Source organism: Aphanomyces invadans, assembly GCF_000520115.1.
Source record: "Aphanomyces invadans strain NJM9701 unplaced genomic scaffold supercont1.28, whole genome shotgun sequence".
NCBI lineage: Eukaryota > Oomycota > Saprolegniomycetes > Saprolegniales > Verrucalvaceae > Aphanomyces > Aphanomyces invadans.
Genome location: NW_008580173.1, coordinates 80487 through 96798, shown reverse-complemented (window position 1 = coordinate 96798; position 16312 = coordinate 80487). Strand labels below are relative to the sequence as shown.

Here is a 16312-nt window from a genome sequence, read left to right as displayed (position 1 = left end):
ACTCATACAAGGCAATTCCAACTGGCTGTCGTCGTTGTCGTAGTGACGCAAATATGGGAGCTCGCTTGGTGGCGTCGTTCGGTTTGGCGGTGGCGGCGGTCGCCCATGCCGCGTTGGAGCCACAGCGTGTGTGCATTGTGGGAGGGGGTGTCGGAGGCAGTGCAACCGCCTCGTTTCTCCGCGACCTCGTCCCCGACCCGTCCGCGGTCGAGATCGTCGTGTTTGAACAACACGACGTTGTCGGCGGCCGCATTGCCACGTTCGACTACCACGGCACAACGATTGAAGCTGGTGGCACGGTCTTCCTCACGGGCAATGAGTACATCATGCAGTTCACGAAGGCGCTGAACCTGACGCTGCGCATCCCGGGGGACACGCTGGCGTCCCCTCCCCAAATGGCCATTTTCAACGGCCGCGAGATTGTGTTTCAAACGTCGGCCATCTCGTGGTGGAACATGGCAAAGCTCGTATGGCGGTACGGCCCGTCCAGTCTCCGTGCATTCCAAAGCGTGGTCAACGACCTCCTCACACGATTTCGCCGCGTGTACGACCTCCAAGATGCTGGCCAAGCGTTCGCTGACCCAGCCGACCTCTTGCGGGCCATGCGTACGCAAGGACCGTATTCAATGTGTTCCATGACGGCTCCATGGTAGATCTGTACGAGCTAACTCAGGAGTCGTTGGAGACCAAGCTGGTCGAAGCGGGGGTGTCTCCGCAGCTGATCAACGAACTCTTGGCTGGCATCACGCGCGTCAACTATGGTCAAAACACGACGATGACGGCCCTCGCGGGCGCTGTCGGGCTGGCCGGAAGCGGAGACGACCTCCGTTCCGTTCGTGGCGGGAATCCGCTGGTATGCATGATGCCGTGTGTCGGCGCTTCAGATGGATCGCGTCATGACGACTGTAGATGATTCAAGGGCTGCTGAAGCGCGCCCAAGCCGTTGTCCGTACCAAAACGAAAGTCCACTCGATCCAGACAACTCCGTCGCTGCAAGTAGACACGTCCAACGGGCTCGTGTCATGCCAAGCGGTCGTGGTGGCCACGCCACTGGAGCTCACGGACATGGCGTTGCCACCGTCGATTGAAACCCCCCATCGCCCATTCCAGACCACCCATGCCACGTTTGTCCAGGGGGAATTGAACGGCTCGAAATTCGAGGTGGCGGGACCCGTGGCGGCCGGAGTCGTCTTGACCACCGAATCGTCCAACCTCCCGTTTTCGTCCATGGGGCTGCAGCATCAGCGCGTCGACGCAGCGAACGAAACAGTGTCGCTGTTCAAAGTGTTCTCTCGCTCGCGATGGAGTGAAGACCACGTGAAGGAATGGTTTGACGACGGCGCCAGTGTCGTCAAGCGATTCCCGTGGCGCGCGTACCCGACGTACATCACGCCAGAGCCCATCCCAAAGTTCAAATTGGCCGACGGCGTGTACTATGTGAATGCGATTGAAAGCGCCGCCAGCGCCATGGAGATGAGCGCCGTGGGGGCCCGCAACGTCGCCCTCTTGATTGCGAACCAACTCAAGAAAACGCCGCGCGTCTACGAAGCTACCGACGACACCAAGGCCGCCATGGACGAATTGTAGGAGGTAACGTGAGCACATTTTTGTGGTTGGTTACACAGGAGGAACCTTGGCTGCGACTCCACCGCTGGAAAATTGGAGAGGTCGGCCATCGGGGAGTGCACACACTGCATGCATCGTGTGCCTGTACACGCTGCTGGATGAAGTGCTTGCATGGAGCAGGTCCCGTGATAAAGCCAGCAGCAACATGTCATATTCGGGCAAAGTTCATGCCAAGTGGAGAGGGGCAATGCGGCTGTGGCTAGAGAGGCGGCGCTTGAATTTGTACAGCTAGCGCATGCACATGAATGTGGTCCGTCGTGTCCACCGCACAACGCCACATCTGCTGGGTCCTTGGAGTGCCAGCGAAGGGACGGCGCCATTTTTCAACGTGGAGACTGACTACTCGTCAATAGCTCCGATGGACGATGTCGCAGTGGAGTGGCGGCAGTGCAACCTACTCATCGAACTGGTTGGAGCGGCGTTTTGTGAGAGCGCTCTGTAGTCAGGCCACTACAACGGGACGAATCATGCGGCCAACGCAAGAATATTCATGCTGGTCATGCCGAGCGATGTTTCGCATGAGGTTGGACCGGACGAATCCGGTATGGCTCTACATGGCCGTCGTTAGGTGAAGGCCCCCCAGAGGAGGCCCAATTGAAAGCGCCACCCGCGCACCATCCTTGTCGATATTCGTGGGCTCGCCGATGTTGGCCATCCACACAAACACGCCAAGTAGGCGTGTTTGTCGGGGCTGCGTGGCGCACCCTTCTTGGTTGACCAACAAAACCAAAACCACCACGAATGTCCTGAATCCTGACTTTTTGAACAACCCCATCGACTTGCCACCACAGACTTGTCCATGGTGAAGACTTCCACTTACAGCTCGCTCTTGGGCGATCCATGTCGCTGACTCAACAAGTTCTAGATCGCCGACCAGCTTCCCACCCGACGATACTTGGGCCTACTGTGCATGGACAAGGCGTTCCAGCAAGCCGCCAAGACGCAGGCGCGTGCCCTCATCAAGCAGATCGAACATGTTATGGTCGACTTACTCAACAACTCGACGACATGACCCGTCGCGTCGCGTTCGACAAGGTAGCCCACGTCGATAACCTTATTCTGCGGCCCCGACTTGGTCGACCCGCCCATCATGAACTCACCTCTGTTTGCCGAGACGTTCCAGCGCCCCAAGGGATCGTCCATAAGCCCTGTCACGCAGTGTGTCGTGTGGTTGTGCTGTTGCTAGCGTTGAATAAACATGGGTACATACATGGAGGTCATGCGTCATGTTTGGTGAGGCGTCTGGTTGTCGTTAAAGAGAGCAATGCGAGGTGGCTCTCTTTTCAGCAGGACATCCCTGAGATCGCCGCCAAGGGCCATCGTCAGCTCACGCCTCCATGCAGCGCTAGCTTGCGTACTACCCACGCAATCAAAGCTCGTCCATTTCGCCACACATGGATGCACGAGAAATTCAAAAATACTTTCGGCGTCCGTCGTGCTAAGAATAGCTGGCCTCCGTCCTCCATTGCCGTCTAGACAGCAGAGTTTGTTGCACATATTCCCGGGTCTGCCGTCGTGACCTGGCGACGGCAACATGAGTACGTCACGGCCAAGTGGTCCCGCCATCAGTCGACGACCGTCGCCAGGGAAAGTGTCTGGTATTCCGAGTCCGTCCAATTCGACCGTCGCAAGCCCCCGCCACAACGCTGCTCCGGTGAAGCGTCCTGGATTTGGCAGCTCGACTGCCAAACCATGTCTATCTCCCCGGCCCACGACGGCCGCAACGACTCCGAAAACTCAGCCCGCGAAGAAGACAACTGCGCTAAAGGTTCCCGAACCGCCCAAGCCCAACCTGGAACCTCCTCCGCCAGTCCCGGTGTCTGTGCACAACGAATCTGGAAGTCCACAAGGCCACATCGACATTTCCACGACAGCTCACGTCAAGAACACGACACCATCGCAGCCACACTACCGCCAAACCACTCGTGCGTCGATCGTTCAGTCTATCAGCGCAGACAAGGTTTGTGGCAATCGACTCGTTGTCCTGGGTCGAGCCAAACTGGGTGGAGCTAACTATTTTGGTGTTGTCCAGGTCAAGCCTGTCAAAGTGTCTGGGCTAAAAAAGCCGTCGCCAACGAAGCTGTCGGTCAGGAACTCAGCGTCCCCTCGCCCCATCGACGCCACCGTGTCGACGCTCAAGGCCACTCTAAGTGAGCACATATCGCAGCAAACGTCCGACCTGCAAACACGAGTTGACGTGGCGATGGCACAAAACACAGCTTTGACCATCCAACTCGACAACGCGCGCCTGGCCAACCAAGAGCTCGAGGATCAAGTGGGGCAACGGGACACAGTCATTGCCGATTTGACGAAGGCGTGCGCCCGGTACAAGTCGGACTGCGAGTCATTTGCAGCCAAAGCCCTCGAGTGGAAACAAAAGTTTGACCACGCAACGGTGGGGCACGCAGCACAAGACCGCAAGATAGCAGTCGCCAAGACACGGGCGCTGGAGAAGCGCATTGCATACGTCGCGGAAGAGATGGCAAACACCGGGGGGCGAGCTGGCATCGCCATGGACTACTCCATTTACGTCGTACCGGAAGGGGACGAAGATGAAGCGAATATTGAGCGATGTGAAACGATGCTGTCGGGTCTGCAAAAGGAACTGAAGAAGGTTCAGGAGCGCCTTAAGGGGGAAAGCGCCTTGCAAGATGAGCTCGTGCACTGCAAGGCCGCCGCAGTCGCGGCGCAGAGAGACGTGGACGACATGAAGGCAAAACTGATGGCACTGGCAAAGAGCCACTGCGACGACACCGCGGATGCCATCGAGAAGATCGCGTTGCTAGACGAGGCCCTGGCCGATCTGGCAGCACAGACCCACGCTCTGGACCGGCAGTGCATGGTGACGGAAGACTTTGCGGAACAAATCAATCGCCTCGGCCCCCTCCTGGCAAAACTCCGCTTTGACAAGCAGTTGCTGGGAGAGCGGTACGCTGCGCTGCAAGCGACCCAACTCGAATCGCAGCAACGCTTGGATGACCTTGACGAAACCAAGGCGCGGATGAAACAAAAGATTCAGCATTTGAAGGGCCAACTGGCCGACGCAACCGACGCCCAACGACGAAATGCAGACGACATTGGCATGTTGGACTTGTCCGTCGCACATGCGGCGCTTCAAGCCGAGTGCATGCGCCTGCAAGACTCTGTAGAAGAGAAGAATTGGCTGACTACGTCGCAAGCTGTAGTCATTGGCGTGCTGCAGAGCCAGCTCGATCAAGTCCTCAATGCCCACGAGGAGCTTCACGGGGAAAGAGACCACCTACAGCCGTCGCCAACTCGGATAGAAGCCACGACCATTGCATGCGCCAGCCCGACGAGGCAGTTTGGGCCGCTGCAATATGCCCTGTACGAAACAGCGATCCAAGTATACATGGACGAAATCAAAGTCCTGCGCGAGGACTGTCGCGTTCTAAAAGCGCAATTGGTGGTGCACCCTGCCAACACTGAGCCATCGGTGGAAGCCGCGAAGTGGACGCACGAGCGGCAAACGTTGGTTGCCCAAGTCGAGCAACTGAAACAGGACGTCGAGCAGCGTTCTGAGCAACTCGGCGAATTTCAAGCAAGAGTTGGCGAACTGGAGGACCAACTGAGCTCCACCAGTCGCAGTTTGGAGGCGTCCCAAAGCGCATTGGAAGCGGAAACTCTCAAATGCCAGACAACCAAGGCACAACTTGAGACAACCACGGCGCTCACGCACGAACTTGCTGCGCAAGTCAAGCAATTTCCAAATCGGGAAGCCAAACTCCGTTCAGTGATCCAGCAACTCCAAGAGCATGAAGCGGCATCCGACGAGAAAGCGCAGAACCTCGAGAGCACCATTCATACACTGGAGCAAACCGTCTTGGTGCTCCAAGGCGAGGCGGAGGCATCGATCGACGAAATTTCAAAGCTGCTCGAGCAGCAAAAGACCATGCAAGCAGCGTTGACGCAAAGCAAAATGGAAACTACGACGTTGCATGAAGTGGTGCAAAAATTGCAGACTGGAACGACGCAACTCCAGACGATCATGGAGCAAGATAAAGAGGATCTGGTTGATGGATACGAAGAAGAGGTGAAGCATCTGCAAAAACGTGTGCTCGGGTTAACCAAGAGGTGCGAAGACTGCTCGGCACAGATTCAAGACCTCCAACTCGAGCGCGATGCTGCACTGGCCAAGTTGTCCGGTGCCGAAGCCACGACAGCGGCAAGTGCTGTGGAGAGGCAGGAGCAGCACGGTGCCCTGAAAACCCAGATCGAGTCGTTGGAGGGGGTAGTCGAAGCCAAGACAAAGGAAATCGCGCAGTGGCAGCATCGCGTGACAGATTTGGAAGCTATCGTGAACCAATTGCAGGCTGAAAAGGCGCAGTACAAGACCGAAGTCCACGCGATTGAAGCGCTTCTGCACGAGACAAGCCCCCTTCAGCAGACCGTCGACGCGCTTCAGAACGATACCAAGCAATTAAAGGTCGGGAAATCACCCTCTAAACACGGTAAACAGCCAGGATGCGGAAGCCCCAAGGAGCTCAAGCATCTCCGACAACGCGTCAAGGAACTCGAGCTGGAGAAGGACTTGCTGGTCGCAGAAGTGGAGCAGGTCAAGGCAAGCAACCACCGTGACGGCAACGTAGCGTTTTACGTGGCGCAAGTGGACGGCCTCGAAGAGAAATTGTCCGAGCAGACGGCCATGTACTTGTCCAGCGTCAAACAAGCACAAGCTGAATACAAGGACCTCGAGACTCAATACCAAGCCAAGATCCGACACTTGGAGATGGAGCTGCAGCTCGACGAAGCGCGCATCGAAGCCCTGGAAGGACGCCTCGCGGAGTCGTTGAGTCATCGCAGTGTTGCAACCACTCCGATGCGGCGAGGGCGGCGGTGAGACTCGTGTGTTGATGAAGTTGGCAAATGTCTAGCTGCCATTTTGATGTATTGTTACGTATGCGAACGACTAGGCGCGGCTACCGAACAGCGCCAAAAGACTTGTACAATGCATGAATCTCATGTAAAAGTGTTAGTGTTGACGCTGGCGCCGTTGACAGGCACAGTACGCCGTGAGATTTTCCGACGCGGATGCACACATGTCACTGTCTGTGGCATTTACATTCGCAGGGGATGGCCACACAAGATCGTATTTTTCTCGAAAGACGGCGTACTGTCCGATAGCAGAAGTGGGCAGCACTGTAAATGGCACGATCTGCTCAGTGTCTGCGTCGTCGTTGGTTGTAAGGGCAACGACGTATTCCCCCGCAGGCCACCCTTGGTGCAATTGGCGATCGAGCCGAACAGCTGCAAGACCTGTTTGGGGAGGCACTGCAACGGTCGTTGAGATCTGCACCGGGGCGGCGTCGGCACTCTCTTTGCGGCGAACTTCCACGTTCAACTCGGACGCAAAGTCGATGGGAAAGTAGACTGTCAGCCAAATCCCATCGTCGTGGACGGGGTTAATCACCCCATTGGGCAATCCCTGCAGTCTGCTGCGATTCCACTTTTCCGACACGTGCGACAGGAACGTTGGAGTGCCAATTGCGGCCGTGGCTGCGCGCGAGACAATGATGGCCTTGGCCAGCTCCACATTGCCAGAGGTGCCAAACATTCCCACAGCTTCAATCGCTACGTTTGAGGAGTGATGTCGACACAAATCAAAGCGTGTATCGGGGACGGCAGTGGCTGTAAAATTGAGCACACTTGGCTTGCTGCATTGCATGGTTGGGTCGTGACGCCACACGTTTGCATAGTGGGCATCGAACACGTATCTCGCGAGGTTCTACACGTGGTTCAGTTCCCGCAACTCCTAGGAAACGTAGAAATCCTACCTCGTATAGAGCAGGCTCGACAGAATCGCAAGTTGGCGACTTCAAGTCAAGTGCCGAGCGAGGCACGAGATCGAGGCACTGCCGAGTGTCGCAAATGGTTGATGGTGGTACAAAGTTCGCCTGCTGGGGCTCTGGAAAGAGCACAGTGACGACTTCGAGATGGGATTGCCGAGCCCACGCCACGCCACACAGCGTGACAAATCCCAGTGCCGCCGACAGGTACCGCACTTGGCGCTGCCGTTGTTTGCGCTGTTTCTGTAGCTTCTCCATTTGGGTGAGGTAGTTGTTGATGTGGAGTGGGGTCCGGCGACGAGAGTCCTGCAGGAGACTGCAAGCTTCGTCGCCATCTTCGATTGCATAGTCCTCGTCATAGGTCGCATATCCGCCGTCCATGATGTTGAAACCGCGATGGAATAGTGACGTATCTTAAAGAGGCACAATCCACGGCCAAACGTATTCCATACAGTACAACGTACGGTACGACATATATTAGTCTAACCGCCAGAACAATTGCGCCGTAAGCATGACCGTACACTGCACAATGTACCACGAGACAGCAACCCGGAGAATAAATTTCCAAGTCGAAGCGACACGCCAGCCGACCATCCCAACTGCATGCGCGACCTTCATGATACAATACCCACAGTGTGCGCATGGAGGACTCGATGTATATTGTAAGAGCTTGAGTTGAGGTGAAATCTGTGATGTAGTCGACACTAGCCCACGGGCTCCGAGTTCTTGAAAGACATGTGCTGATTGAGCCACTGCCACGCATTCGCCACGTCGTCCAAGTGGACTTCGTCGCCAATCGATGTGGCGAATGGCCGGTACATATGATTGAGCATGCTGGGTTTGCACTGGAGGACGCCGCGAGCGAGTGAATGGCCAACGCCCTCCATTCGACGAACACTAGTGCTCTGCTGCATGGCCGCGAGCTTCACCTTGAGCTGTTGGATTTTGCCCTTGTACAGTTGAGAAGTCGATTCGTCCTGCGCCACCGCAACCAACTCTTGCATCGCCCAGTACTTTTCAGCCAACAAGTGCTTGTCGAACGTTACGGACGCCAGCGCAACGTGCATCAGTGCGAGATGGTCGCGATTGTCTTCGTTCACCATGCCTTCTCGATTGAGTGCTTGGCCTTGGACATTCAATGCCTCGATAGACTCTTCCAAGAGCGCCGCGACAGCGTCGTGCTTGGCTTTCCACGCCATCACTTGGTTCGCCAACGACTCGGCTTCTTCCCGATAGTGGCGGCACTGGGTACTCATTTCGGCAATCGCGTCGTCTTTTTGACGAAGTGCCGCCACAAGGTCGCCAGTTGAGCGCAATGTAGAAGGCGGCTCCTACGCTTGCGTGAGCAGTGCAATCACCGCCAAGGTAGGCTCCATGTATGCCGCGGCACTTACCTCGAAAGAAGTGGTCTTAGTTGGAGACAGGTTGTTCGAGGATACAAGTGTGGGTGATTTCTTGAGGGGTGACTTGGCCACCATCAGCTTCTAGAGTGTGAACAAAGCTCAACTCCAAGAAATGTCCAGGCTGGTACACGAAAACGTCGGCAACGAGACCTTCGGGACGACGACGTACCTCTTTTGGTGAGACGGGGGCGGCGGCAGTTCGTTTCGACTGGTCAATCGAGGACTTCGACGGTGACGGCGGAGGGCTTCTCCCAACGCTTGACAGTAGCTGAGTGGGGGCTGTCGGCAGCACGCTCGACTGCTTCGATGGCGATGGTGTCACAGTCGCCAGGAGTGTCTTCTTTTGAGTGGATCGAGGTGGCGACAACGATGCGCCAACTCGAGTTGGCTTGCTGGGGCTCGGAATCGCACTTGGTATTGCTTTGGAGACAGATGGGGCAGGGCGGCGAAGGAGGACAGTGGGGCACGATGTCGGCGGGAAGCTCATGCTGGGCAATCAATCGTGAAATGCTGCAGTCTATACTTAGTCATCCCACCGACGAGTCTGCATTTGGTCATTCACGTTCAAGTTCAGAACCACCCCTGAGGAAACTTGTAGTTCGCAAACGAATTCCATTCAATTTTCTCCGCACTGACTACTGTCGCCTTGTCCCTCACGCAATGCGTTCGTACAGTGCGTGGCGACAACTCGTCCCCACGACCCCCGCCACAATTCCAATGGCTGCAGCGACCACGGCCACCACAGCAAGCTGCCCCCACGTTGAGGCCGCAGTAGCCCCCAACTTCATCGGCATGGGGTGTTTGGGCTTGTGCAGCAATTCGTGGGTAAAATGTTGCGTGTTGTTCCACGAGATGTAGCTCGTGTTGCCCAGGGTTCGCTCAATGCGCGCAATCTTCGTCTGATCGTACGGTCGCAAGCCATAGATCGAGCCACCGTAGGCAGGTCGCACCTTGTCCCACACAAACACATCGTCCGCCACGTCTGGTACCATGGCATGGCAGTCGCTCTCAATGACCAAGTTGTTTTCCCCGCGCACGATCTTGAAAAAGCCATGCTCGCCCCAGTAGCTAGTGCCACCAGCTCCCGTTAATGCGAACCACACAAACAAAAAGACCACACGTACGTGCCCCACGAATTGCGCACGTGCCAGTACTTGACACCGTGCGAGTCTTCGCCATAACCCACAATCTCGACATCGTGATCCAACTCAGTAAAGTTGGTCGTGTCGCGAAAAATGCCCGCAGTGTAGTTGAACACAAACTCGTTAGAACACGCCATGCCACACGTAATGGGACCGTGCTGGAGCTCCTTCATCATCGCATGTTCGCCAGAGAGGCGCCAATACTCCTTGGCACGATATCGAATCGTTTGAGTCACTGGAAAGCACACCGGCGTGTCGGGGCTGTCGGGTGTCTTCATGCAGCTACAAGACAGACGTCAGCGCCATGCAATCGACGCTTGCGTTGGGGTCGGTACTCGATGCAATAGCCTTCCGGGGGGCACGTGCCGTTCGGGTTTGACGACGTGATGTACTTGGTGTGGTCCGTGGCATTGTAATGTAAACAGGTTTCGTCGGGAAGGCCATACAAACGCATAAACTCGTACACGTCGGCGGGCTCGCCGCCCTTGCAGCCATGCGATAAGCCATGCCCCGGAGCGCAATTGAGAAAACTTTGCCGGCCCATCATCACGTCAGGTCGCTTCCATCCGAGTGTGTGGTGTAAGATCTTGATGCGGTCGTTCACCGAGGCCAGCGCCCCGTGCGCAAAACATGACCCGCAGTACACAGGAATATGTTGGTTCCACGACGGTGTGCACATGCCCCGCTCGCACCAGTCCAAGTGTCGAGGCAATGATTTCATTTCGTCCAATTCGTCGTCGGTTGGCGGCGGCAGTTTGTGGACATTCGGGTGCAAGTGCTCTCGTCCTTTCCACGTCCGATGGCACGTTCGGCTGTCATGGGCGGTACACAGCGCAACGACGACGACCGCCGCCGCTACAACAAGACTCAATACTCTCCCAGCTCCTGAGCGCATGGTGGATTGCAAAGTGCCGGAATGCTCGAGACAGTGTTGCGCCAGTTAGGCGGGTTGCCCAACGAACTAGGCAAAACGATCCATCGCCCCAGTACATATATAAACGATCCCGAACGTATGGGACACGTCCATCGGTCACTTTATGTGAAAGGGGGTCTCCTGTCGGAACCCGAACGTGGCCGTTGGGCCACACATTACGACAGTAAAACGTCGATTCTTACAAGGCAAATCGCCTCGAACTTCGTCCGAAATGTTTGCACAATGTCAGAGAGGGGCGTAGTTTGGAATTGCAGCGCGTGAGCGCGCTTGACGGCTATGTATGCCTGGCCTGAGCTTGGCGGGCGCCAAGTATATCCATGCAACGGGTCATGAGTGATGCAGATCTCAGTAAAAGAGGCAATGGAGAACGTGCTTGGTCGGCTTCGAACACGGCCAAGACCACGTTCAGTGCCGTGGGCAGGCGAGAAACGTTGCTCGACGCCTTCTTGTCGTCAAGGAGAGCATGGAGGTCGCCGCGAACGGGCGACAACAGCGTGATTTGAATCGCAGGCCAACAAGAGTCGCCCAACCAACTCGAACAGCAGTACCTCGGCCAGTTCCAGCTCCCGTTGAATCCCATCCATCCTGCCGCCAACACACTCGCCAAATCCAAACGCGGTGTCGCCGCCCCATCCACAGCTTTCAACTCGATCTTGCTGTCGCCTTCCTCAGATGTGCACAGCCGGAGCATCGCTTCTTTGCTGTCGACGCCCCAGACGTTCTTCCTGCCAGCTATACAACCACGAGACGATCTCTTTCGCAACAGCCATCCACGTCATTGACAGATCACCAGCAGCAAGGCGCCAATCGAGCGTACGCGGTGACTCGAAACGATGACGCCCACCCGCTGTTGTCCCAAATCGCTTCATCGACGCAGTTAACCCTGACAGACCGCAGCAAGGGGCCTTCAATACAGTGCTCAACATCTCTGTCCCGTGTTCATAGTACCCCGCTTCCAAGGACCTCAAACGTTACATTTGTCGATGGCGCACGTCGAATGGATTCGTAGCTGACACTGGCCAGATGATCACACACATGCTGGCGTGAGTTGCAAGCAGTGGTGCACCTTCGGCGTAACTAGTGTGCGCGATGTCAGTGTCTAGAGCGATTTTTGTGCAAGCCGACAGATAGCAGGACGTGCTTCGATCTGCCGTTGCCACCCTCCCAAACCAGCCGTCCGACTGGGGGTGGTCAGGTGGCTCCCATGTAGGCTCGCGTGCCTCAAACATACTCGAGCTTCAGACAAGTCTGAATTCAGCACAAGATGGCCACCATGGCACCAGTATCGAACCTAATGTCCTCGTTATGATGCACATGGTCGACCTCATCATCTCGGGTCCTCATGGTCCAACACGCTGCATGCTGTGCATTGGTGCATTCGGTCACAGAGTGTCGCCGCCCACCACTCAGGCAGTAGCCTGGAGCCAAGGGTGGTGTCGCAAGGCTTTTTTGACAATCGGCAATGGCGTTGCGATTCCCTGGAATCCGACTTGCTCGTCACGACATGGCGATGAACTTGAACTTTTTGTGCTGGGTTTGCGCCGCCGTTAGCTCGACGACTTTTCGCTTGGGTTGTTCGATCGCCCACTGCTGCCATCTCGCTTGATGTTGCGCTGTTGACATTTGCCGTGCCGCGTGGTAGGCACTCTTGGATGCATCCTGGACTTGACTCTGTCGCTGGGCCATAGCGCGGGTGCGCTCTCGTACTGCCTCGCGCTTGAGTTCGTCCGGGATCACGGCGTCGTGCTTGCGGAGCAACGGAAGCAACTTTGGCAGTAACGACGTGTTCTCAGCACCGATGTAAACGGTAGCGGTCCCAGCGGTGGCATCGTCGGAACCCGGCTGCCGACCGGCCCGCCCGATCAAGTGCACGTACTCTTCAGCACAGTCCATCGTGACTTGTCCTATTGTGACTTTGTATCATGGCTTACCTTCGATAGTCGGTGGCAGATCAAACACCACAACGTCATCTACTGACAACAAATTCATGCCTCGACCCAGGACACCCGTGGATACGAGAATTGGAGCGGCGCCGTCGACAAATGATTGTATAATCGACAGCCGCTGCGCCTACAGAACAACAGGGCTACGTGATCTCCTTTGGCACTTTCATCCATAGCACCCCGAGCGCGCCCAGTCACTTGATATCTCGAACGGACTTGGCTCGTATGTCGCATCCAAGCGTACCTGGGTCTTTTCGCTGTGAATGGCAAGCGCTGGAATGTTGCATGCCTTGACAATGGACTTGGCCAGCATATCCGCCCCAACTTTGGATGAGACGAATACAAGCTATTGCCACAGTCACCCCATTTGAACGAAGGAGGATGGGTCGACAGGCGTGCGTACGATGGAGTTGTCCGTGTCGCCAGGCACACACTTTGCCTGTAGCCACGCGAAGAAGTGCTGCTTCTTCGCTTCGGGTGAGTCGACGTAATGGATGACTTGCCGCGTTGTCGAGTTGGGCAGGCTCGACGTCGCTGTGCTCGCCACCGACACATGAATTGCTTCGTGGAGATGGGTTTGGGCAAACTTGAGCACTGCGGGTGTGATGGTGGCCGAGACCAGCACCATTTGCCGGGATAGTGGGAGTGCCGCAAGAATCGCGACCACTTTGGACTCGAAATCGCCTGCATCAACGAGCATGTCGACTTCGTCCAGAACGCAGCACACGACATGGGACAAATCCAGTGTGAACTCGGTAACGAGCTCGTACAGCCGACCAGGAGTGGCCACGATAAGCTGAACTCCTTTTTTTAGTCGATGGAGCTGTTGCCACGTCAGAGACTGCTGGTAAATGAAATATCGTACTTGATTTGGCAAGGGAATGCCGCCCACGAGCAACGCTGTTTTCATCTTTGGAATGCCTTTCATCAAGGCCTAAGCGGGGATTTCTTTGGCATTTTGTACATGTATGACAGAATCCAGTCGCTCGTACTTTGGCCTGTGTTTCCAGCTGCACACACAACTCACGGACAGGTGCAAGAATAACGCCGATGATGTGGTGCACGTCCACGTCCATCCGATGGTCAATGACATGGGCCACCAGCGGAATCAAGTAAGCGAGCGTCTTCCCGGTGCCTGTGGGGGAGCCCACGACAAGCTGTATCCACGTCAAGACGATGGGTGCAAGGGATCGAAGTGAGCCACTTACATGACGGTGCTGCAACATGTACGGCAACACTTGCATTTGAACGGGCGTTGGATGATCGTATCGTTCCCGCTGCATATTAGCGTACAGGTCGTCGTGCAGATGCAAGAGATGAAACTCTGTCGCCAAAAGGATGTCGACGCCAGCACCAGTGACCGTGATCCCGAACTTCTGCTGCAAGGCGCGACTCGCCGCGCGCTCAAGAGCGCGATCGCGGCATTCAATGCTGCATACGTCTTCGTCTGTTTTGTCGCAAATGTACTCTCCATACCTTCCGCATAGGACGCACACAGGCTCCCCACTCAACGGGAAACGCTGCGCCTCCGACACGGTGACCACTCCATCAAGCTCGCTGGTTGAACTCATCGTCAAGATCCGGATGACAATTTCGCCATCCGGTCAAACGCCAGCCTCGATGTATGCGCTGGGAGCACAAGACTTTCCGGCAAGTGCGCTTGCGTGCACGTCACTTCCTTGGCATGACGTTGACTACAGTCTGGTGTGGAAGAGATCGACAAAGAGTCATTCCGCTGATCTCTCCACCAGTATAAGTGGAGGTAAAAGATTTGTCAGCGGTGGGATTTGAACCCACGAGTGCGAACACAGTAGAACTTGAGTCTACCCCCTTGGACCGCTCGGGCACACTGACTTTTCTTCTAGACGAGATGCCCCAGGACTAGGGGACAAGCAGAAAGCGCACGCGCTTCCAGCAGCGCCGGTAAGGATAGCGGCAAGTGCTCCAGCTGCACAAGCCAACCCATATGACGAACTCGACCCCGATTATAACTCGGCGGCCGAATCCGACACCGGAGCCGCGAGTGCATCAGCGGCCCCAGACCAAGCCCAGGCAAACGGGGTCGCTGAAGTCGACAAACGCAGCATCCCCGCAGGAAGCAGCGCAGGACGTCGATCAAGGCGAACAAAACCAAGGCATACAAGACGAGCGTGAACACCCCGGGGCCCCAGCCGGGGAGTTGCTCCTCAATATTGCTCCTGCCGGTACACCGGTCTTGAACAGACGTGCTGTTTGTCTTAGGCGCAAAGAGAACAGCGGCAAGCGTGTGCAAGCGACTTAGTCCAAGAAGGCGAAAACAAAAATGATTAATGGAGGTATGTCTGCTGCTTGTCCTCCTATCCAACTCTGTGTTCAATGTCTGCCGTCCCTTGTTTCAATGTCGTCTGAGTCAGGCAGGGTTGATTCAAGTCAACCGTCACGCTGCTGACGTCGCCGAATCTCAACACTCTGATGACGCGGTGTACTTGACCGTTTGTTTGGTTCTTGTTGTCGCGGTTGGTGCATCAGTCCTTGCGGCGGGAGGTTGGGCGACGATGTTGTTTCTTGGGGACGAGCTACCATCGTCCAGCGTACGAACTTTTGGATCGCTTATTTCTTTGCGGTCTTGGTAAGGGCGTCGGTCAACATGTCAGCCGTTGGGACGAAGTGGAGCACGAGAACACCACCAAGAACTAGCTCCCGGAGGTAGTGGTGCCGCACGTCGATACGTTTTGTCCGTTCACTGATTGCCGTAGTGTTGGCGGTGGCGATTGCCGACTTGTTGTCGCAGCTCAGCGTCAAACATTCCTCTTCAGACCCCAGGTCACGCATCAGATCATTGAGCCAAACGGATTCGCGAGCAGCCTCGGCCGCGGCAACGTATTCGGTCTCGCAGCTGGAGAGCGCTGTGATGCGCTGGCGTACACGTTTCCACATGATCATGCCGCCAAGATACAACCAGCAGAAGCCTGTGGTGGATCGTCGGTCGGGGCGCGTCGCCCAGCTTGCATCGCTGAAGCCGGTAAGAATTGGCTCACCAGTGCCAAATTGGATTCCATGTTGCTTCGTTCCAGCCAGGTATCGAAGAACACGCTTCACACCAACAAGGTGCGGTGCCCTAGGGGCGTGGAGGTGGCACGACTGTCGTTGGACAGCGTGCGCGATGTCTGGTCTCGTGCAGATCATGAGGAACACCAGTGATCCAACCATGGCGCGATACTCCCCTTGATCAACACTTGGTTGACTTTCGTTGTAGCCATTGATCTTCTTAGTCCGCGACTTCGGCCACAGGAGACACATCGCCAAGTTGAAACGATTGAGCACCTTATCTGTGTAGGCGTCTTGCGTCATGATGAGTTCGCGGCTGTTTACGGTGCGGGTGATGCGGACACCGAGCATGTAATATATGCCACCTTGACGTTTCAGGTTCGTCCTCGATGCCAACTCGTCCATGATGCGGTCAATTTTGGGTTGCGCAGGT

General features: G+C 56.0%; 6 protein-coding genes and 1 non-coding gene across 7 annotated transcripts; 2 read left to right on the top strand and 5 right to left on the bottom strand.

Moving 5' to 3' along the window:
- On the top strand, window positions 1-1648 carry H310_10802 (hypothetical protein). Its single transcript, XM_008877257.1, has 3 exons — window positions 1-606; window positions 654-853; window positions 910-1648. Exons 1-3 carry the CDS (start codon window positions 54-56, stop codon window positions 1585-1587), a joined length of 1431 nt encoding a protein of 476 aa, XP_008875479.1. The 5' UTR covers window positions 1-53; the 3' UTR covers window positions 1588-1648.
- Window positions 1649-3160: 1512 nt separating this feature from the next.
- H310_10801 (hypothetical protein) lies at window positions 3161-6484 on the top strand (the record flags this gene model as incomplete). Its single annotated transcript, XM_008877256.1, has 1 exon — window positions 3161-6484. The coding sequence occupies one exon, from the start codon at window positions 3161-3163 to the stop codon at window positions 6482-6484; it is 3324 nt and encodes a 1107-aa protein (XP_008875478.1).
- A 112-nt stretch (window positions 6485-6596) lies between these two features.
- On the bottom strand, window positions 6597-7811 carry H310_10800 (hypothetical protein; the record flags this gene model as incomplete). Its single annotated transcript, XM_008877255.1, has 2 exons — window positions 6597-7369; window positions 7419-7811. 2 exons carry the CDS (start codon window positions 7809-7811, stop codon window positions 6617-6619), a joined length of 1146 nt encoding a protein of 381 aa, XP_008875477.1. The 3' UTR covers window positions 6597-6616.
- Window positions 7812-8066: 255 nt separating this feature from the next.
- Window positions 8067-9339, bottom strand: H310_10799 (hypothetical protein). Its single transcript, XM_008877254.1, has 3 exons — window positions 9003-9339; window positions 8825-8914; window positions 8067-8761 (listed from the first exon to the last, which is right to left on the bottom strand). Exons 1-3 carry the CDS (start codon window positions 9318-9320, stop codon window positions 8135-8137), a joined length of 1035 nt encoding a protein of 344 aa, XP_008875476.1. The 5' UTR covers window positions 9321-9339; the 3' UTR covers window positions 8067-8134.
- A 147-nt stretch (window positions 9340-9486) lies between these two features.
- H310_10798 (hypothetical protein) lies at window positions 9487-10654 on the bottom strand (the record flags this gene model as incomplete). The annotated part of the gene is made up of 3 exons (XM_008877253.1): window positions 9487-9901; window positions 9958-10257; window positions 10311-10654. The coding sequence occupies 3 exons, from the start codon at window positions 10652-10654 to the stop codon at window positions 9487-9489; spliced, it is 1059 nt and encodes a 352-aa protein (XP_008875475.1).
- A 1486-nt stretch (window positions 10655-12140) lies between these two features.
- Window positions 12141-14428, bottom strand: H310_10797 (hypothetical protein). Its single transcript, XM_008877252.1, has 7 exons — window positions 14061-14428; window positions 13845-14009; window positions 13718-13786; window positions 13256-13675; window positions 13097-13198; window positions 12841-12979; window positions 12141-12786 (listed from the first exon to the last, which is right to left on the bottom strand). The coding sequence occupies exons 1-7, from the start codon at window positions 14421-14423 to the stop codon at window positions 12407-12409; spliced, it is 1638 nt and encodes a 545-aa protein (XP_008875474.1). The 5' UTR covers window positions 14424-14428; the 3' UTR covers window positions 12141-12406.
- A 196-nt stretch (window positions 14429-14624) lies between these two features.
- On the bottom strand, window positions 14625-14706 carry H310_10796. Its single transcript has one exon. It is a non-coding gene; the product is annotated as a tRNA-Leu (tRNA).
- Window positions 14707-16312: the final 1606 nt, after the last annotated feature.